The sequence below is a fragment of the Euleptes europaea genome, chromosome 12, assembly GCF_029931775.1.
Source record: "Euleptes europaea isolate rEulEur1 chromosome 12, rEulEur1.hap1, whole genome shotgun sequence".
In the NCBI taxonomy this organism is placed as follows: Eukaryota; Metazoa; Chordata; class Lepidosauria; order Squamata; family Sphaerodactylidae; genus Euleptes; species Euleptes europaea.
The window spans coordinates 69,608,663-69,630,455 of NC_079323.1; the positions used below are offsets into that span (position 1 = coordinate 69,608,663).

Genomic DNA, 21,793 nt, shown 5'->3' on the forward strand with positions numbered 1-21,793 from the left:
TGGTTTAAATTTAAGCTTGACCATTGAAAAGATTCCCGGTCCTTGCAGTGGCAGCTGAGATCCCTGATCTGTACCTAATTTCAGCAGTACATGTACCAGGGAAGTGCTCTTACAGGGTTTGTGTTGTGCATTCAACCTTCACCCAGGAGTACAGTTAAGGAGGAAGCTGATCGTTGGGTTTATGTGGAAACTGGATTTCAGTGGCCAGCCTTTGTGTCAATCACAAAACTTTCTAGCTCACCCTCCCATTAGAACAGAGCTGTGCAAAATACTGGTTGGACTGTATTGTGTCTGTTACAAAGCTGCACCCATCCATCTCACTGGCTACATTTAAAAAATGTAGAGATAACCACTGAAGAGAAAAAGAAAAAAGTTTTGCCACTTCCCCCTCCCACTGCCCCTTCATTTCTTCCCCATACTGTTCCTGGGGGGGACTGCCAATTGCCCAAGGCATGTCTTCAGGGTGGGGTGGGGGAGGCATACAGCAAGCTGCAACAGAAGGCAGCAAACTTCATTTCCACTTGTGCTCGGTAGGATCCAGACTTGATCAGGTAAACATGCAGGTACTTGAGGGATTTTTAAAAAATGAACAGTTAGCTTAAAGTTTCAAGGGAAAGGTGAACAGGACGAGACCATGGAAATCCAGATTTACAGGAGCGAAGGCAGAGAGGAGCAGAACTGGCCCTGCAGCGAAGACAAACCGCACACGCCATTTCATGCAGTTCTCTGTACACAGTCAAATTAACCCCAGCATTGAGAAGTGTCACACCCCCTTTTAGCAGTTACAACAGGACATAAGACAGAGACCCCATAGATGAGCCATTTATAGGGGTTGGAGAGGGTTTTTTGTCTGAGCCCTTCTGGGAAGGGCCTGATTTGTACTATCACTTCTCTTACTCTCCTGCAACAGATTAATCATCATATAGTGCCCCAAAAGGTTTCTGGAAATGGGGATATAACTACAGTGTCAATACAAAGTCTGTAAACAGCTAAGAGCAGCCACATCTATCCCGATGTGTTTCTGGGTCTTGGAACCAAGCAGTAAAACAGCAATGGTTTCGGAATAAATTGCTGAGTCCTGAATGTTTGCTGCTAACTCCCAGGTCACCATTGTTTTATTTCATTCAAAGAATCCTTCCCAAAAGATTTGACTTTAAGACTACTTATTGTACATTTTACAGCTACCATACATGTTCTTCAGATTAAGGGATTTGAATTTAAAAAAATGCCAATAAAATAAACTCATGCAGTTCCTTATCTGTAAAATGATCACTAGTACAAAAAACGAGTATCCCTGAAAATGCTGGCAGGTTTTATCGAATTTCTACTGTCAGTACTCAAGTCACATGACAGAGCAATGTTTTCCCCTTCAAAAATCCTCAGCTTTGGTTGATACAGGCTTTGAAAAACAAGCCTTTTATAATGCACAGATGAATTTTAGCATGTAAGAAGATTATTCCTTTTATAAATAGCCTGGAAATCCAAAATCATTGAATTTAGCATACAGAAAAGCTCAACCAAGTAGTCATCAAACCATCTGGCCTCTTTCATTCTTGGGAAAAAATGGTCAGCTAATTCTTTGTATTGACTAGAATGTCTTGATGTGTTCAGGATGCCACACAAAATGACTTGCGGCTGCTGTCCTGGCATTTTTATTAGAATACTTGGGTTGAACAACAATAAAAGTCAGCATAGTTAATAATTTAGCAGTGTGAGATCCTGTTTTGTGAAAGAGTCAACAATGGACTGGGAAAGGGACTGGGATTCTGCTGCTTTTAAGAGTTTATATATTTCTATCAACCCGTGCTCTGACATGGTACCCGTTCTTTCTCACTATGGTTTTCATTCTCAAAGGCTCAGCAGAAACAATGGATTCCTCTGCTTAAACCATATACAATGTATTAGGAAGGGGTCAGCATCAGTCGAGGCTTCAGTCATTAACAACTCCACCTGCCACATTGCATTATGAGTATGGAATGGTTTTTCTGCTTGGACTGAGTGCTTTACAAGAATAATCAAGATTTTTTTTAATCCTTTAAAACATCTTAGCTCTCTAGTTTTTCTATATAGTATACATGCTGCTGCTTAAAAATAGACTTCTATGTAAAGAGATTCTTAGTAATATATTTTGTTCTCCAAAGATTATATTTAAGTGTGTGTGTGTGTGCATTTCAGTTGCTTTGAGATACATACAACATTACCAGCTCCATGTACACAATATCATAAGATGGACAAAACCTCAAGTTTTGAAACAAAAATAAGCCTCCTAGGGTTCATTTTCCCCCAACCTTTATCATATACTAGATATGTTTGTTTTTTAATTCCAAAGCTAAGGGAAGGTCACAAAAATGTCCAGTTTGTCCTAGAAGCTGCTACAATAGATGTTAATTAGCACATAATGACCTTTCCCAAGGATGTACATCATATGTTTATTGAAATCAATGCTTATAAAATCTATATGTACAGTTTCTTCACAGAGATGTTCTTGAATAAATCAGTATTCAAAAATGCTACATGTGCATGTATGTAGCTTAATTCATAGCAGTACATACATTTGTAGTTCTTTATTAAGTGTCTACAGCTTGTCAAACTGCTGTCCTAAAGCCTAAAACCCAGGTGCAAATCAACCACGTCCACTGTTTTTTTTTACAAAGTGGGTTTGTTGTTGTTGTTTTGGGGCCCTGCGGTGGTCAGGGTCTAATCAAGAAGTTCTGAGGTTCTGGACGTACAAGTGGGTTTACAGGGCTGCTCTCTACCTGCCCCCCCCCCACACACACACACACAATGCCAGATGGCCACTTGTGGGTTGCACAGCTCTTCATGGAGAATGTTTTGGAATGGGGCAGAAGCCAGCTGGCTCACTGACGCAGATGGCGGGTGTCTGACAGACGCTGCCTGGTTACAGTATTTTAAACGATGTGTCTTGCTTTGTGTGAGTCTGTTGCCTTAAGAGGATAGGCAGGTATACTGAGAAGAAAGTCCCATTTTATTCAAGGAGCTTCCTTCCAGGAAAATAGGATTGTAGCTGTAGACTGGATTTGGTCTTGCCCAGCATATGTCTAAGGACTGCCTAAGAGCACATTTGTAGGCCTTTGAACCAGCTCCAAAGACTGAAGGGGAGCATGACTGAGGTGAGGAAAATGGGAGAGGCCTTCATTTTTAAAGGAAATTAATATTTGGGGAGAACATTGATTGAAGGGGTGATTAATTGGAGCGGAACTGGTGTGGAAATGTTTCCAAAGATATTCATCAGCAACCGTCTAAGCTACCAATTCGTGTCTCCCAGGCTTCCTGGCAGTGAATTCCAAACGTTTTGAAGTCGTAATGTTTGCAGCCCTGGGTTATGAGGCAGCCTCCATTTGTTTTTCCTTTCGTCTCTCCCCCTGTGGAAGGCCTGGGTGGGAGCAGTTCAGAGCAGGGTCACTGGAAGCTAATGTTGGGACACAAGGGAGGATGTGATGGGGTGATTTGGCCGGGAAGGGAGGATTTTCAGCATTCCTTCTTTCAAGAGGCACCAACCGGCCCTCACATTTGAAAGTATTTGAGCACTATCGCCCCTGCATAGAGGTGTAGCAACCAAATGCAGTATTATAAGAAGCATATGATGGCCTCAGTTCAAATGTCACCTACATGTCACCTATATAACATTTGAACTGCTTGAGACAGAGCTTGGGGATTCACATTCCCACATGAATTTCAGTGCCAAAGGAATAGCGCACCCTCAGCCACAGGTTGGAAGTAAAAATGGATGTGTCTCATCCAAATGTGTATAACAGTATAGTCAAGCTATGCAAGTAGTTCCCGTTTCAGCAAGGGAAATCCTCACTTGGAAACAGTGTCTGCAAGTGAATCTCTCTCTCTTGGAACTATTTGGTTTGTTACTGTTTAATTGGTAATAAACAGTGTTAACTGATGGCTGATCACATACATTCAGATGATCACATGACAGCTGCAATTACATGAACACACACACACACACATATATATATATACTTTCTTGTAATTCTGAGATTCAAGAGAAAAGTATCACTTACTGTATGAATCTTGATTAACATGGGAGAGGCTGTGACTCAGAGGTAGCGTAAGGCAGGTTGATATGTAACATTCTTCATATCATACCTAGCACTTTTCAAGTACCAAGCTATTCTGATCTTCATTATCTTACATTTTATTTGGATGTAGTTCAGGTGGAACTCCACCCCCCCTCAAAAAAAAAGAAAGACTTAAGTGAAGGCAGACAATGTTCTGTTACCCTTGTCTTTTTCTAAGGAGAGCTACAAGGGAAGAGAGTTGTAGTGGTGCCGGCCCTGTGAACACCATCAGTCTCACTAGAGTTGTGGTTAGGGTGTGAGGAACTGCTCTGTTTTATTTCTGTTCGGTTCTGTTTCACCCGTACAAGCGGCAGGGCAGACCTGGCTGGGACTTTGGTTCAGGCTTCAACTGTAGTAACCCCTGTGTAGGCCTCCACTGGAATGTAACGCTCACTCTCCTCTCCTCGTTCCCCCTCCTTCCCCTGACCTTGGCTTCTGTAGAATTGCACTAACGAGCTTCTGAGTACTTTGATGTCTATGCAGTAGAGTAAGCTAGCTTTGTTATCACGTCTTTCTCAAAACATGTAACCGACATCTGCAATGTAGAATTGTTTATAGTCTCACCCTTTGGAAAGAGCGGGCACTTGTAGCTTTGACTGTGATGTAGGGACTGAGTTCTACATAATGCTTTCCAATAAACTTACCTGCTTCCGAATGAACGTCTGAGCGAGTGATTTTATGGAAATTGCCCAGGGAGGCTGGCAAGCCTTACATTAAGCTGCAAGTCCTCTGCCCCAGTTCCTGCTCCTGTCCCACGCTTGGACAGCTATGGCAGGCAATGGGGATGACAAGAAGGGGGAAGACAGCACTGTACCAACGAAGCCTGATCCTAACCCTTCAGAAGGGAAGTCGACTGGGACGACGCCCAGTGGAGCTGACTCAGGATCGGGTCCGGGTACAAAGCCCAAGACTACCAGGTTGAGTACCTGGTTGGAATCCCCTCGAGGGTGGTCGCTCCCGAGGGACGAAACGCAGGCACGGACGACTGCAACTCCCGGGGTCGGCTTCGAGGACGATCTGGCCCGGAAGGAAGCGCTCCTGCTACACCAGATGGAAGAGGAACATCAACGGTGGCAGGTAGAACGGCAGGACTTGCTGGAGCGGATGGAAGCTATGAACGACGTTATGCTGGACTTGGCCCAAACCCTGGATGACTTGCGGGTGAACCCGCCGCAGCCGCCCGCAGCGCCGGCATTTGGGGGACAGCCCGTGGCTCCCGGTCCACCGGCCCGTCCCGCTCCGCCGGCACGCCGTGACTTGAAAATCACCTTTAATGGGTCGAGTGACCAGTTAACGTTTTTTATGGTTCGAGTGGATATTTTTATGAGGGAGCAAGCTCGGACCTTCACCTCGGATGAGTCGCGGGTCCAGTATGTTGCGTCCCTACTACAGGGTGAGGAGGCGGCCTGGATGGTACTGCAGTACGAACTCCGCTCCCCTGTATTGCGAAGTCTCGATGACTTTATGATAGCCCTCCGGCATCGGTTCGAGGACCCACACCTGGGTGAGAGAGCCAAAACTGCCTTGCTACAATTGCTCCAAGGGACTAAGTCGGTGGCGCAATATGCAAGTGAATTTCAATCCCTTTCAAGTAAGATTCTGGACTGGAGTGAGGCTACTAAGGTGCAGTATTTCCGGGAGGGTCTGAACCCAGAATTGCAGCACTGGGCCTTCATGCAAGAAAACCCTCCCGATGTGGAAGGTTGGGTTCGGCATGCAGCAGACATCAAAAATCGAAAGCAGCTGCTGCTTTTGTCCAGACAGCGCACGGGGAGAGAGACCAAAGTCCGTGGAGACAGACCAAGCGGCCCGAAGGACGCCCGCTTCCCCTCAGGAGGAGGATCATCGGTAGCTGAGCGCCGTAAACGCTTTGAGAGCGGAGCCTGTCTCATTTGCGGAGGTAAGGGGCACTTTGCTTCTCAGTGCCCTTCCAGAGCCGGACGCCCGGGACCACCCCGGCCGGTAGCGGCTGAACCGGACAAAACACCCGCTGAGGGACAACCGCGCCACCGCAGCGGCGCACCTGGCAAACGGAGTGCACCTTCGGCTTTACAAGCGCAATCCGACCCTGGAGCGTCGAAAGCTGCTGGCCCATTGGGGCCATGGATTACAAATGAAACCTTAGACTCATCGGAGTCACGGATTACAAATCCCGAATTCACTTCTTCCAGCGACGAGGAGACATGGGATCCGGCGGCAAAAAACGCTGCCAGTCTGCTGTAAAAGGGGCTCCTCAGCAGACCGTTCCGGACCTTGTGCAGGGAGCTCCGATGTTGGTAAGCGATCAAGAAGACAATGTATATGTAAAAGTTACCCTCACACGGCCCAAAGGGGGGCCTGTGGTGGAAGTAACGGCCCTGGTTGATTCAGGCTGTTCTCGCACCTTGGTTAGTGAGGAAGTCGCCCAACTGTTACTGGTGAAAAGAGTGCAATTACCCGAGCCCATCCGTTTTTCTCAAATGGACGGTAGTGATTTTAAAGGGGGCCCGGTCACTCACCGCACGGCCCAGCTGTTAATGGGCATGAGGGAACATTGGGAGCGGCTTCATTTTACCATTGCCTACCACCGCATCCGGATACGAGAAGGGGACGAACCTAAAACTGCTTTTTCTTGTTGTTTTGGGATGTTTGAATACTTGGTGAAGCCCTTCGGACTTACAGGGGCTCCGAGTGTGTTCATGCAGATGATAAATGAAGTGCTACATGATTTATTGTTCCGCGGAGTGGTGGTTTATTTGGATGACATTCTCATTTATACAAAAACCATGGAAGAGCATGTACTTTTGGTGCAGGAAGTTTTACAACGGTTGCGCAACCATAAGCTGTTTGCTAAAGTGTCTAAGTGTGACTTTCACCAACCTTCCCTCACCTTTCTAGGGTATGTCATTTCCCACCAGGGCTTGGAAATGGATCCCGACAAAGTTCGGGCGGTAGTCGAGTGGGATCCCCCCACTATGCGTAGACAATTACAACAATTTTTGGGTTTTGCAAACTTCTACCAGAACTTCATCCCAAACTTTGCTCGGGTGGCGGTCCCTCTTACTTCACTCTTGCGCACGAAGGGGAAAGGGGTGGCTGCCACGTTACCTTCTGCCAAATTGCAGTGGACTTCCGACTGTCAGCAGGCGTTTGACATGCTCAAGCAGTTGTTTACGTCTGAACCCATACTCATTCATCCTGATTGTGAAAAACCTTTTGTAGTCCAAGTGGATGCTTCAGACGTGGCCATGGGGGGGGGGCTGCTGCAGCGGGCGAGAACGGCCAGTTAAGACCTTGTGCTTATTTTTTGAAAAAATTCTCCCAATCTGAAATAAACTGGGCCATATGGGAGAAAGAGGCAACAGCGGTAAAACATGCTCTCACCATTTGGAGACATTTCCTAGAAGGGGCGGAGGTTCCGTTTGAGGTCTGGAGCGATCACAAGAATCTAGAGGCCTTAAAAGGGACTAGAAAATTGACGGCAAAGCAAATTCGTTGGGCGCAGTTTTTTGCTAAATTCCAATTTGTCCTGAAACATGTGCCTGGCAAGGACAATTATTTGGCAGATGCCTTGTCTCGACTCCCCCAATATCGAAATGACTTTGAGCGGCCGCTTGAGTCTTTATTTACCCCTGAGCAGATGGGAGAAGTGTCGGGATTGTCTGTTACCACCCATTCCCAGGCTCGAGCTAAGGTCTCCGCTCCTCTGCAAGGAGTCCCGGAAATTTTCCAGCTGCGGCTAAAGGAAGCCTCACAGTTGGAGGAGAGGAAGCAGACTCTACCTACGAACCTTACTCAACAGGGGGATTTTTGGCTTCAGGGAAATAGGCTTTATGTGCCTGAGACTCTTAGAAAGGAGGTGTTGGAAATGGTGCATGGGGCCAAACTTGCAGGGCATTTTGGGTTCGTCAAATCATTGCATTTACTGCGGCGTCAATTTTGGTGGCCAGGCATGAGAGCCGATGTTGAACTGTTTGTACGCAGCTGCCCCACCTGCACCACCGCAAAGAAACATATGGGAAAGCCTCCGGGTCTTCTTAAACCCTTAGAAACTCCGACCGTGCCTTGGGAAGTAATAGCTATGGACTTTATCACCGATTTGCCACCAAGTCGGGGTAAAACTGTTTTGTGGGTGATAACTGACTTATTTTCCAAACAGGTTCATTTTGTTCCTTGTGCTGGATTGCCCTCGGCTCAAAAGTTAGCACGGTTGTTTGTTAATCACGTGGTAAAACTGTATTCTATCCCACGAAAGGTCCTCTCCGACAGGGGGCCCCAGTTTGTAGCCAAGTTTTGCAGGGCTTTTCTGAAAGTTATGGGGGTAAAAGAACAAGGCTTGTCGTCAGCCTACCATCCTCAAACTGATGGACAGACCGAACGTGTAAATGCTGTTGTGGAGTGTTATTTACGGTGTTATGTAAATTACCACCAGGACAATTGGGTGGACCTGTTGCCTTTTGCTGAATATGCCTATAACAACGCCCCTCATTCCTCCACAGGTTTCAGTCCCTTTCAGGTGGTGTATGGGAAAGAGTTTGGTCCCTTCGGTTCCACTACCATTACACCTGAGATGGAAGGAGTGCAAGGGGTTCAGGACTGGGTGCAGGTAGTGCAAACAACCTGGCCCTGGTTGCAAAAAAATCTGGAGAGGGCGAAACGCAAGTACAAGGACCAAGCCGATAAACATCGGTCTCCTGGGTGGGAACTCAAAGTGGGCGATCAGGTGTACCTCTCCACCAAGAATCTACGGTCGCTCCGTCCTTGTAAAAAACTCAGTGACAAGTATGTAGGTCCTTATCCTATCACTCGAGTGATCAATGACATCACGGTTGAGTTGGCTCTCCCCAAATCATTGCAAGGGGTACATCCGGTGTTTCATATCAGCCTACTCAAACCGTACGTTGCAGCCCCCCAGTTCCATCCTCAACCCCAACCTGAAGTTCCTACGGTTGTGGGGGGAGAAATGCATCTCGAAGTGGCTAAAGTGTTAGATTCTAAACTGAAAAAAGGGAAGTTGTTTTATTTGGTTCACTGGAAACATCTGAGCCCCGCCCAGGATGAATGGGTAGCAGCTCCCCATGTGGCGGCCCCCCGCCTGGTGCAAGAATTCCATACTGCTTATCCCAACAAGCCGCGTCCGGAGGAGTCGGGGTAGGGGGGCCTTAAGGGGGGCAGAATGTGAGGAACTGCTCTGTTTTATTTCTGTTCGGTTCTGTTTCACCCGTACAAGCGGCGGGGCAGACCTGGCTGGGACTTTGGTTCAGGCTTCAACTGTAGTAACCCCTGTGTAGGCCTCCACTGGAATGTAACGCTCACTCTCCTCTCCTCGTTCCCCCTCCTTCCCCTGACCTTGGCTTCTGTAGAATTGCACTAACGAGCTTCTGAGTACTTTGATGTCTATGCAGTAGAGTAAGCTAGCTTTGTTATCACGTCTTTCTCAAAACATGTAACTGACATCTGCAATGTAGAATTGTTTATAGTCTCACCCTTTGGAAAGAGCGGGCACTTGCAGCTTTGACTGTGATGTAGGGACTGAGTTCTACCTGATGCTTTCCAATAAACTTACCTGCTTCCGAATGAACGTCTGAGCGAGTGATTTTATGGAAATTGCCCAGGGAGGCTGGCAAGCCTTACATAGGGTGTGTTATAATATGAGATGTTCCCCATAACAACTGGAGGAGTGTCTAGCAGAGCAAATGAAGAGTCTTGGTTTAAAGTTGTAGAATATGCCTGATGAAACTAGGTGGAACCAAGTTTAATGGAACTTTGAAAAAAACAGGAAAATATAGCAAAGAACTCTTGGTTATTACATTTCCTACTAACTTTGTTACCACCAGGAAATATAAAAAGAACAACTTTCCCTTTTCTTTAGTTTGCATTTATACAGATCCCCATTTTATGTGCAATAGTAAAAGAGTCCTGTATATAGAAGTCCCAAAATGTCTTTCTAATCCCATATAAAATGTATAATGTAAGAACAAGTAAATAAAAAAAATCCATATCTCAAATCTTCCTAATAGGTCACCAGTCTGCTCTTCTACTCTCTTGTTCTCTTACAGAACCAACGATGGCACCGGTTCACTTTCTCCTCTCACATAAATGTAATTTGGATCAAATTCACTGCAGCTGATTTATCTTGGTGTCACTCTTGCAGAATAATGACAGAAATCAGGCTCACTAGGTTTGCTATAGTGCAAACTTAGAAGAATGCATCTCTACTTAAGTCCACAGAAGTTAGCGGGCTTAGAAGGGTGTAACTCCGCTTAGGATCACACTGTTAGGCTATCAAGTATTGAATCCTATGGAGCTTCAGAAATGGGTGCAGTTTTTGTGAACCTGAACCTATTATAAAAGATGGACCCAGACTTGCAGTACGATCATAAACAGAGTTATATCCTGCTAAGCCCATTGAAGCCAATGGGTGTAACTCTGTTTAGAAGGGTGTAACTCTGTTTAGAATTGCTCTGTAAATCATGCATTAAACCACAGAGGCCTTTGCACCCTGATAAATGTGAACTCTGTTGAGGTTAGTGTAAACTTTTATCTTGCTACTTTCTTAATATTAGATTTACTATGGGCTTATTTATCTACAGCTAAGCTATAATGCATATCAAAATAGTAATAATATATAGTTTGCCGTGGCATCCCTCTAGTCCTAAAGACACCTTATTATTCAATCCATTTAACAAAGTAGTGTTGGCGAATGCTTCTGTGGTGTTTACCACCTCTTCTGAAAGGCCCTTCTGGCGTAAAAGTTTGGAGATAAGGCTGTTAAACCTGTTCTCTGTGGTAGACTGAAGTTCTCCAGTAGGATAAGGACTATAAGATGTAACATTTAATTCCTCTGGGTCAAGACAGAAACCTTCAGATGTTCTCTCAAAATAAACATTAGTCAAGTCAAGACCAGCTACAGAGGAAGGAGAAGTACAAGGAATATCTCTAACAAGCCTATAATTTTCCATCCACTCTTTCAGCCATTCAATCCTGCAATCACACTCCCAGGGATTCCGGAAAAGGTAGAGTCTTCCAAGAAAGTAAACAGGTTGGAAAACGGAGAAAGGCAAGGTGGTTAGGTTGTTACTGTTTAAGTGCAAAGAAACCAAGCTTGTAAGATTTTCAAAAGCCCCTTCCTCGATATAGCTGATTCGGTTTCTGTCCAAGTACAAAACTTCCAGTTCAAGCTGATCCCGTAACCAGGTATTGGACACATTCCTAAGCAAGTTGCCACCGATATTAAGCATCTTCAGATGCTTCAGACCATCAAATGAGTTCTCAGGGAGGTTTTTGATGAAGTTATCATTTAAATAAAGATACTCCATTTGCTGGCAGTCCTGAAAAGCTCTGTCATGAATTACATTTATTCTATTGTCTTGGAGGTTGAGATATTTTAGGCGGGTCAAACCCAGGAGAGAATTATAAGCCACAGCTTCTATCTTGTTTTTCTCCAAGTAAACGTGGGTCAAATTCTCCATCCCTCTTATAGCTCCTGGAATCCTTCGGAAGTTGTTCTGAAAACAAAAGAGTTCCTGAAGGGCTGGAAGCTCCACAAAAATTCTGTCTGGGATGTTGAAAAGGTTGCAGTCTGCTAAATCCAGTCTAATTAATCTTTTGAGTGTAATAAATGTCCTAGTATGCAGATAGCGAATGTATTCATTATGGGCCATTTTTAGCTCAGTCAGGCTCGCCAGCCCTTTGAAAGCTCCAGGAGTGATGAAGGAGATGTTGTTGTGGTTTAATGAAAGAGATTTCAGGGAAGGCAGAGTACCAAATGCTCTCTCAGAGAGGAATTTAATACTATTTTTGTCCAGGTTGATAGAGTAGGCTTCACAAGGGAACTCACTGGGGATGTGTGTGAGGCCAGTGCGATCGCACAGGATGGAGCAACTCCTCTCTTGGGTGCACATGCAGTTGGCAGGGCAGGAGCGGACACAAGCCCACACAGAATGGACAGTGGGGATGAAAAGAAAGACTGGCAAGTAAATGCACCAGCATTAGCCACAAGGAAAGAGAGAGAGAAAGGAGAGATTAATGAACACTGGCAATGTCAAAACAAAAAGTACTTATTATTTAATGTAATATAGATAGCCTATACAGTTAGCTATACAAATTCAGATACCAAAATGCTCTCTGGGAAAAGATCCTATAAGAGTTCAAGAAGTGGGATTATTTTTAAAACTGGCCTCAAATGCTATGATAATTATACAGTTTCTCTAACAACTCAAACAGGTTGTTCTGCCCATCTGATGGAAACAACTTTCTGAAATTACAACATGTGGGAATCCCCCAACCCCCCGGCAGTAATTTGTTTTCTCTTGTTGTGAGTTGGAACTAAGCCTGTACTCCTTTGATGGGGAGAAGACCCACTAGAAAGATCAAAGCACTGCAAGCAGATCAGCCAGCTGATAAAATAGTCATTAATTACTGGTAATGAGTGCGAGAAATTTAAGACAACAATTTTATTATAATATTGTAAGCTGTACATTGTCACAACTTATCCTGTTGTAGGTCCTTACATTCTTATTATTCTTTGCTAGATTATTTGGGTTAACAATTTATTAGTATAATTTAATGAGCTTTCAGCCATTAACATGAGATGTAATACATATTCAGTGACATTTGGGAATGTCAGTTAACTAACAAAAAATGAAGTATTAGACCAAATGCTTGGTAAATCATTATTAAAACTGAATGTATTCCTACAAGCTTTTAAAAACACAGGCTGACTAACGCAGTTTCACCACTGTATTCTTTGCCATCAATAAGAGCAAACCATATGTACATCAAGTTCCCGTAAATCACTTACTCTGGTTTCAAGCACCAAAGTCTGCACGCATACTATTAACTGTGTCAGTGCTGTCTATATGCAGCAAAGACCTGTTTCTATTAAATTTCATCTGTCTTGTAGGTTCTGCTGTGACTAGGAAATCAGCAAATGGTGTACAGCATCTTGATGCCACAGCAAGGGTTTTACTTAAAATGCCCTGGAGTTTGGAGAAAGTCTCACATGGCTTTTTGGGATACAAAGATATGAGCAAGTACATTCTGCAAAAGGTATGAAGAAGGTTTTTGTCACGTTTGTATATCACCCTTCCTCCAGGGAGCTAAGAGGCCCAGGTTTTCTTGGTATCAGAAGTGGCACAATAGACTGTTCTCTGAACTGCAATAAGTCCTTTTACCTCAGCATTTTGTACTAAAATGCATGAGTAGACTTCATCACATGTGGTCTACTTTTTAAAAATTAGAACCACTTTGTTTCACTTATGTGCATTAAACATATAAAAGATCTTTTAACCATTAATGCCTTGACTGTGGTTCACCTAGTTCACCATTTTTGCAAGTTAGCATTAGACTGCAGTGTGCTTTGCTGTTGGCTCACCCCCAAAATAGGCAATCATTCTCATATATGGTAGAACACTACTCTGCCAGAAATTAAGCCATCGGTGGTGCCGTGTGTTTACTGAACACCCAGGCAGATCAAGACCTAACATTTGGCATTCAGGGCCATTTAAAAATAGATTACCTTTGTTAATGGAAATGGATCTGAATTAGTTATCCTTTTTCACTATCTGAGAACAATTTTGTCAGAAACTTTCTTGATGCTTCTTGAAAAATTAGGTGGAAGTAGCTGTTTCATGTATGTATGCCTACAGGATTACTTAGCCTTATAAAGTCTGTCTTCAGACCTGAGCAAAAGTGGGAACTCTATCAAGTAAATTAAGGAGGGGGGAGGCATTAAAGTGTTCTCAGTGCATAAGCAAGCAAGCAACATACTCCAAGAAGCTCTCCTCCCTCTTAGTGTCAATGGCAGCTTGAGAAATTAAAAAGTGAAAACATTTGTGCCTGCTGCTGTTAAAGCTTTCTGGGTGTAATTCTAGGGTTGCCAGCTCTGGGTTGGGAAATACCTGGAGATTTCGGTGGTGGAGCTAGAGGAGGGCAGGGTTTGGCAGGGATCTCAGCAGAGTATAATGCCATACAGTCCACCTTTTAAAGCAACCATTTTCTCCAGGGGAACTGATTTCTGTCACCTGAAAATCAGTTATAATTCCAGGGGATATCCAGGCACCATCAGGAGGTTGGCAACCCTAGTGTAAATCAGATTTGCTAGTTGTAAAGGCTCCTTGAGTCCATGCTGATTTTCCCCATTCTTAAATTCTAGATTAGCATCTGATCTAATGTTGCCAACCTCCAGGTGGGGCCTGGGGAGCTTTTGGGGTTATAACTGTTCATTGTTGGTTTTCTATTGCAGTCTCACATAGGGACTGCACTTGCGCAGGCTGGCCGTCGGAGGGTTTTTACAAGCTTTAGCCACCAGGGGGCACTGCACACTGGGGCGCACAGGCACAAGCCGTCTGCACACGAAAACCAGTGTGCGCGCCCCTTAGTTCTTCTTTTGCCACCTCCAGAGTCAGTTCGACAAGCCACCTCATTGGGAGTTGGAATTTTTGTCTGTTTTCTTCTTCAACGACCAGCTCGAATCAGTATAGCACAGAAGGCTTTGTTTAAGAAATGCACCAGCTGTGCAGCTAAAATGACCCAGACTGAAAAAGGGTTCAGATCCAAAGATCTGATCCACAGTGGATCAGAGAGACCACCACTCGCTGGAGACGGAACTGGAGACCTCCCCAGAGATTGTGGAGGTCTTGCCTCCTCGCCCTCGAACCCCATCTCCTAGATTGGAGTCTCGTCATATGTCCTTCTCAGATGAGCCTGATTAGGATACCCCTTTGGTCCATGGATATGGTTCTGAGGTCTTCGGAACTGATACATTGTAGGGTTCGATGGGGCCATTGGAAGCGGATGACTGGGATGAGACTCTGTGCCAAACCCTGGATCCATGTTTGTCCCTGGACTCGCCTGGATGCTCGGTAGCAGCATCTGCAACAGTTTCTAGATGTCCTCCACCCCTCATGTTGGAAGATGACAGATTTGAGGTATCACATCATGGTTCTGAGTCTGGTTCTGGGACTATATCGGAATCCAGTCCTGATGATGTATGCTGAGCAGATGATCCATATGGCTAGGGCTCTAGATGTGGAAGTCTCCACCACAGCATATCAGCCTGTGGACAAGATCCTAGGGAGACTTATGCAGAGTCTCTGGGTATAGTGGCCTTCCCTATGCTTCAAGGCCTTGTTGAGGAGGTACTTGAAATCTGGCAGAAACCAGCCTCGACTCCTGCCACTGCTCAGAAGGATTCTGTAGAATCCAAAAGGAGATTGTTCCCTTCCTGTCTGTTCATCCACCCCCTTAGTCTCTGATTATGGAGGAGATGCAGGTGAAGGGTAGAGCTTCTCAGCACGCTTTTCCCGTGGATAAGGAAAGGAAGAAGCTTGATGCCCTCAGGAGAAAGGGTTACTTTTCATGGTTACTCTGAGCATGAGAATCTCAAACAATCAGGCCATCATGGCCGGATATCAACTATTTTTATGGGGAAAGTTGGCTCCTTACTTTGAGCTTATCCTGGAGGATAAGAGGCCTTTGGCAAAGCTTTTCCAGAATGAGGCTACTTGCTTGTCTAAGCAACAAATTAATGCCAGCAAGTCCAGCGTTGATGCTATTGCCCGCAATATGGCTACTTCAGTTGTCCTTCATTTACATGCTTGGATAAGGTTGACTGTGTTGCCTTGGGATACATGTCAGCGTGTGGAGGATTTGCCCTTTGAGGGGGATACGCTATTCTCCAAGAAAACGGATGACGCCTTGGCTCAGATAAAGAAAAATCGCCAGACGGCCAAGTCGTTGGGGATTTCCACTCCTGCTCCTTTTTCCAAGCAGAGACTGTACCAGAGAGACTGGACTCCATATCCCATAGACCAGCGGTACACCCTACATCAGCAGTATCCTCCTCGTCAATCGTACCACCACCAGCAGCCCTAACACAGGAGGCGTAACTCCCCTAGAGACAGATGGGGCAAAGTGGAGCTGGCCTCAGGGAACCAAGGCCAACCTGGCCAAAAGTCAAAATTCTGACTATTGGAGAAACCTGCTGAAAGGGTATTTGGGGACCAGTTGTCCCAGTTTATTCTGGCATGGCGAGATATTTTTTCAGATTAGTGGGTCTTGGCCATTATTGCTAGAGGTTACCAACTGGAGTTTAAATAATTACCTGTTTGTATAGCTGCGGCTCAAGCCATTCAGAACACATTGCCTGAGTTGATTCCTGAGTTTAAAAAGTTGATGGGTAAAGGAGCAGTTGAAAGAGTTGTCTCACCTGATTTTTGTTGTTGCTGTTCTACTCACGGTTTTTCTTAGTGGATTAGAAAGACGGGGGCAAGAGGCCTATTTTGGATTTGTGCTGGTTGAACCGGACACTCAAGGTTCAGAAGTTTCAGGTGGTTAATTTGCATCAGTATTACAGTTGCTTCCCTCTCATTCGTTGTCCTAGATCTTAAGGTCACATATTTCCACATGTCCATTTATGAACCATATAGAAGGTTCTCAAGGTTTTGATTTGGGTAGGAAGTATACCAATAGAGGGTACTGCCTTTTGGGTTGGCTACAGCCCCCAGGGTCTTTACGCAATATATGGCCCTGGTAGTGGCATATTTGAGGTTACAGGGGTATGTTATTTACCCTTTTCTGGACAATTGGTCGCTAGTGGGACCCTCCGAAATTGACCTTCGTGCCCATTTAGACCTTACTCTTTCATGGTGCCAATGTTTGGGACTGGTGGTGAATTGGGAAAAGTCCAAGCTTACACCTACCAAATTTATACAATTTATTGGGGCCTTATTGGATTTGCAAGAGGGTAAAGGTTTTCTCCCTCCAGCAAGAACTAGAAAAATTATGAGGCTGGCTGCTAGTTTCACACATAAATGTTTTCAACCAATTCTTAACATCCTGAGACTCTTGGGACTTATGGCATCCACTACAGCTGCCCTCCCCTTGGCAAGGCTCCACATGCGATCTCTGCAGATGTGGTTTTTGTCTTGTTATAGGCCTCCAGACATGCTGTGGGAAAGAAGTTTTCTATCCCACATACAGTTCTAGCCACCTTAGATTGATGCTGGACAGGCATAATATTTCACAAGGGGTGTGTTTATACATGAGTTGGTCCTGATGTCAGATGTGTCACTGTTGGGCTGAGGTAGCTTACCTGTGAGAGGTTCACAGTCCAGGGAAGGTGTTCCCTGGTACAGTCTAACATGCATATTAATGTGTTAGAGCTCAGAGCTATATGTTACACCCTGAATTCCTTTGCAGATACCCTGCAAAGGAAGTCCATTCTTACCCACACGGACAATGTCGCTGCCATGTTCTATTTGAACAAGCAGGGCGAGACAGGATCCAGACACCTTTGCCAGGAGGCTGTTGTCATATGGCAATGGGCCATGAAACACCATGCCATGCTTCAAGTGGTGCACATTGTGGGGAAGTGCGCAATGTGCAAGCCGATACTGTCAGCGTTGGCCAGAGAACCCCTCCCCTTGCTCACTAAGGAGCAGAGCCTGGGGGCCTTGCTGTTTTTTCTGGCCCAGGAAGACATTGTTCATGGACCATTGTTCTGCTCCTCAGTGGGCAAGGGGAGGGGATCTCTGGGCAACACTTTCCAAATGGTGTGACAGGGGACAATATTTTATGCTTCCCCCCGATAACATTGATCACAAGGATGCCAGGGAAGATGAAGGTGGACGGCGTGAGTTGCATCATGGTCGCTCCATTCTGGCCGAGACTAATTTGGCTTCCGGCCCTGATGGCCATGTCCAGGGGTCACTTTCGCCTCTTCCCAACCCTTCCGAACCTTCTCAGATCAGACAGGTCCTCCCTCAAGTTGATCAGTCATCTGCACCTAGCAACCTGGAGAGTACAGGCCCAGTGATAGATTTTTCCCAAGGTGTCAGGGAGTTATTGCTCCAGGCTCAGAGACCTTCTACTAAAAGGTTGTATGGTTTTAAATGGACTAGGTTTTCCAAGTGGTGCAACCCCAGGGCATGGTCCCCAGTGGAGGCTCTGTTATCTGCAATATGTGAGTTTTTGCTTGACCTTAAGAAGGAGGGCATGGCCTTTTCCTCTGTGAAAGTATTTTTGGTGGAAGGTTGCATGTTTCCCCCCCCATAAAATCTCTAAGATTTTTCTCAAGGGGTTGTTTAATTCTTTTCCACCCAGGAATCTGATTGTACCCCAGTGGTCTTTGTCTTTAGTGTTCGCTAAGGTTACAGGGGCTCCCTTTGAACCCTTAGCTTCATGCCCAGTGCAATTGGTGACAATGAAGGTTTGCTTCCTGGTGGCTATCACATCTGCCCTCAGGGTGAGTGAGCTTGTGGATCTTAGGATAGATGCACCTTTCATGAAGGTATTTCCCGAAAGGGTAGTCCTCAGACCATCTGCTCATTTCCTTCCTAAGGTGGCAACAGAGTTCCACCTAAATCAGAACGTTATTCTTCTGGTGTTTTTCCCAAATCCTACAGTGAGGCAGAAAGAGCACTCCATTCTCTGGACATAAAGAGAGCGCTGCTATTTTACTTACATAGGGTAAAAGGGTTCAGAAGGGATATGTCACTTTTTGTGTGTCATTCTGGGCCTAATAAGGGTAAGAGGGCTTCTGCCCAGACCTTGTCTAGGTGGATTGTAGCCACAATTAGGTTGTGTTATGAGAAGGCTGGCCTGGATTGCCCAGTATGGGTTCATTGCCCTGTGGGGTTTTACTCTATGGGGGCCCAGGCTTTGTCAGCTGCATGTTTGCAGGGGGTTCCCATTAAGGAGATCTGCAAAGCAGTGACCCGGACGTTGGCTGATACCTTGATTATGCCTTGGATCTCCAAGCCAGGAAGGAAGCATCAGTGGGGAAGGCAATCCTTCAGTCATTGTTCCTTTGAGAGATGGAGCTTCCACCCTCCATCCTGGTAAGGCTTGGTGCTATCCCTATGTGGGATTGCATTAGAAGACCGACAATGAAAACAGAGTTGCACTTACCCGTAACTGCTGTTCATCGAGGCCTTCAGTGCAGGCACACATTCCTCCCTCCTACCCTGCTGGGGGCTCTGGGCATCCTGACTCCAGTGGCTTAGAGGGAACTGAGAGTAAGGGGCACACACACTGGTTTTCATGTGCAGCTGGCTCACACCGCCCCCTGGTGGCTAAAACTTGTAAAAACCCTCCGATGGCCAGCCTGTGCAAGCGCAGTCCCTATGTGTGCCTGCACCGAAGACCGCAATGAATAGCAGTTACAGGAAAGTGCAACTCTGATATTCTTGACTAGAGAGATCAGTTTCCTGGAGAAAACAGTTACTTTGGAAGGTGGACTCCATGACATTATACCCTGTTAAGGTCCCTCCCATCTCCAAACACTGCCCTCCCCAGGCTCCACTCCCAAATCTCCAAGAATTTCCCAATCCGGAATTGGCAACTACTGTTGTAAATACCTTTTTTAATCCTATTTGACTTCAAAGTATCAGAAAACTAGCAGTGTTCCTCAGATCTCTTCTTAAGAAAGAAACCAAACCCCATCAAAAAGTTCATACTTCTTCCAGTCCTGAATATTAATTTTACTTTTGCATATGTCCATTTTTGATCATCATGAACCCAACCCATTGATCCACAAGCAGACTTCATGGAACTGAACTTCCCAGCCTCCCCCTCCCATGGTATCTTCCCCCCCCTCCCAAATGCCCTGGAATGTACTCCAAAAAACTGTGCTGCGTGGGTCAAGAGGGGTGGGTGGGCAATGGTGAATATGGACCCCTCTGCTGCAGACGTTCCTCCATGCAAACATAAAACAATCAATATATAAGATAAAAAAATTGGCAAGTTTATAGTTCCTTCAATAGTTACTTGTTTACTAGTATAATTAACAGTTGAGACAAAATCTACCAGACTGTTTTCTTGTGCAAGCTTACTGTAATAGGAGATGAATAATGAATTGCCTGGAGGTTTGTGCACACAAGACATTTGGGAATTTGTCTTATCAGTAGAGAAAACAAAACAAAAAACTATTTCTAAACACAGATTACATGACTGGAAGCTGCAAACGACAAAGAAACAACAAATTTTCAAGTACAATATTTTGGAAATTATAAAATTCTGTACATGTGTATTGTATTGGAAAATAATTGTGACGGTCTCCCAAAACAAAAAGCTTTATATATTGCTGATTTTAGAACCTGCTATGGCATGTCATGTCACTCTACTTACCATTTAAAATGATGGCAAACATTACCTTGATTATTCACTTGTTGCATCTCAGGTCTGGCAAATACTCTTCCAAAATCTAAAAGCAGACAGAAGCAGGAAACCATGACTTGTAATTATCCTTGCTTGTTGATGTCTTTTTAAAAAAATACTGCTTGGTGATTTAAAATATATCGTCTCTTCCTTTGCTTCAAATCACAATGTATCCCTTCCTATTCCTTGATTCATTCCTTTTCAACAATACTCTTTGTTTTAACAAAATAACAACCCAATACTATGCATAGTTATTCAGCAGTAATATGACTTCTACTGAGACCACTTGGGCTTAATTGCTAAGTATTTGGGAATAGCATTGCACTGTAGGTTTTTCAGAAAAGACCTGCCCAAGCAGCTAATACATTACTGAAGAGTGAGTAGGACAGAAACAATGACAAGGAATAATTATACTAAAAAGTGTAACCATCAGCTCTTGTCTGAATCAACAAAGAAGAAACTTAGAAAAAATTATTGGCTGTCTTGCTTACCTGACAGGTTGATAGCCACGGCGTTCTTTTCTTCTCATAAGCTTGCTGTTTGTTTTATTAAAGCATCTCTGAAGGGCTGGCATTCCCCCCCCCCCTCCTCTCAAAAGCTATCATTTAATGGCAGGAAAATCCTCTGCAACAGGAGAGGATTAACAGACAGAATTTTCTGTTCCATCAAGCTCCTGGATTGCTGACAAATCTGTCTGCTTTATGCCTCTCCCCAACCCCAAGAAAATACCAGCTTGGAACTGGCCCTCAGCCACTCTCAGCGTTACTAGGAATAAAAAAACAACAAAGCCCTCCAACCCTGGGCTGGTTATATAACGAGAGGACGAGAGAAGCAAGCTCGGTGGTCATCTGTGTGGAGGGAAGGAAGCTTCTGACTTGAAGCGACATCATGAAACTGACATAGCTGACATCTCATGAGGCCATCCTCACCAAATTCGACCGCCTGTCACAACCTGTGCTACAAAGCATCCTTTTGGTATCTAGGTCATGTGTGTGTTAAAAAGCAGTTCCTAATTTTATAACACATCCAATTCCTTCATGTAAATGTAGGGAGTAGGCGTTCTGCGACCACATATGGGAGGGAAGGTTGTGAGGGGCAGACTGTAGCCTGGATGAAGGAACAAGACCCATAGATTTGGCTGTCATGTAAAGGTTTTGAATCCTTTTCAAGGACGTGCCAATTTTGGTACTGAACAAGCCCTTGCCATCAAAAGGAAGGTCTTTAGTTATGGATCTTGCATCCAAGGGCAGAGTAGAGGGCTATAACCAGGCATGAAAGATAAGAACTATGGCAGAAGCCATTTGCCTTGTCCTGGTTTCAGCAACACGTTTAGTAGTACTGTTACCCGAAATGCTCTTTAATTGGGGAATTTAGCTAAGCAGATCGGTAACTTTAATATTTATAAAGTGAGATCAACCAACTATACCAGAGCCCATTAACTGTGAACTTAAAAATCAGGACAGGAAAAGGAATTCCAAATGAAAAGGTGTTTATGCCGTTTTCAATCAAATCAGTGTTGCATACACACATACAAAGATATTGTCAGGCCTGCTTTCCTCTGC

General features: G+C 44.8%; 2 protein-coding genes across 2 annotated transcripts in view; one reads left to right on the top strand and one right to left on the bottom strand.

Moving 5' to 3' along the window:
• The window catches only part of RPL8 (ribosomal protein L8), a 200,639-nt gene that overhangs the window by 75,993 nt on the left and 102,853 nt on the right, over positions 1–21,793 (top strand). The window lies entirely within an intron of this gene.
• Positions 7,993–20,740, bottom strand: NYX (nyctalopin). Its single transcript, XM_056858245.1, has 4 exons — positions 20,723–20,740; positions 20,202–20,277; positions 10,708–11,961; positions 7,993–8,063 (listed from the first exon to the last, which is right to left on the bottom strand). The coding sequence occupies exons 2-4, from the start codon at positions 20,221–20,223 to the stop codon at positions 7,993–7,995; spliced, it is 1,347 nt and encodes a 448-aa protein (XP_056714223.1). The 5' UTR covers positions 20,224–20,277; positions 20,723–20,740.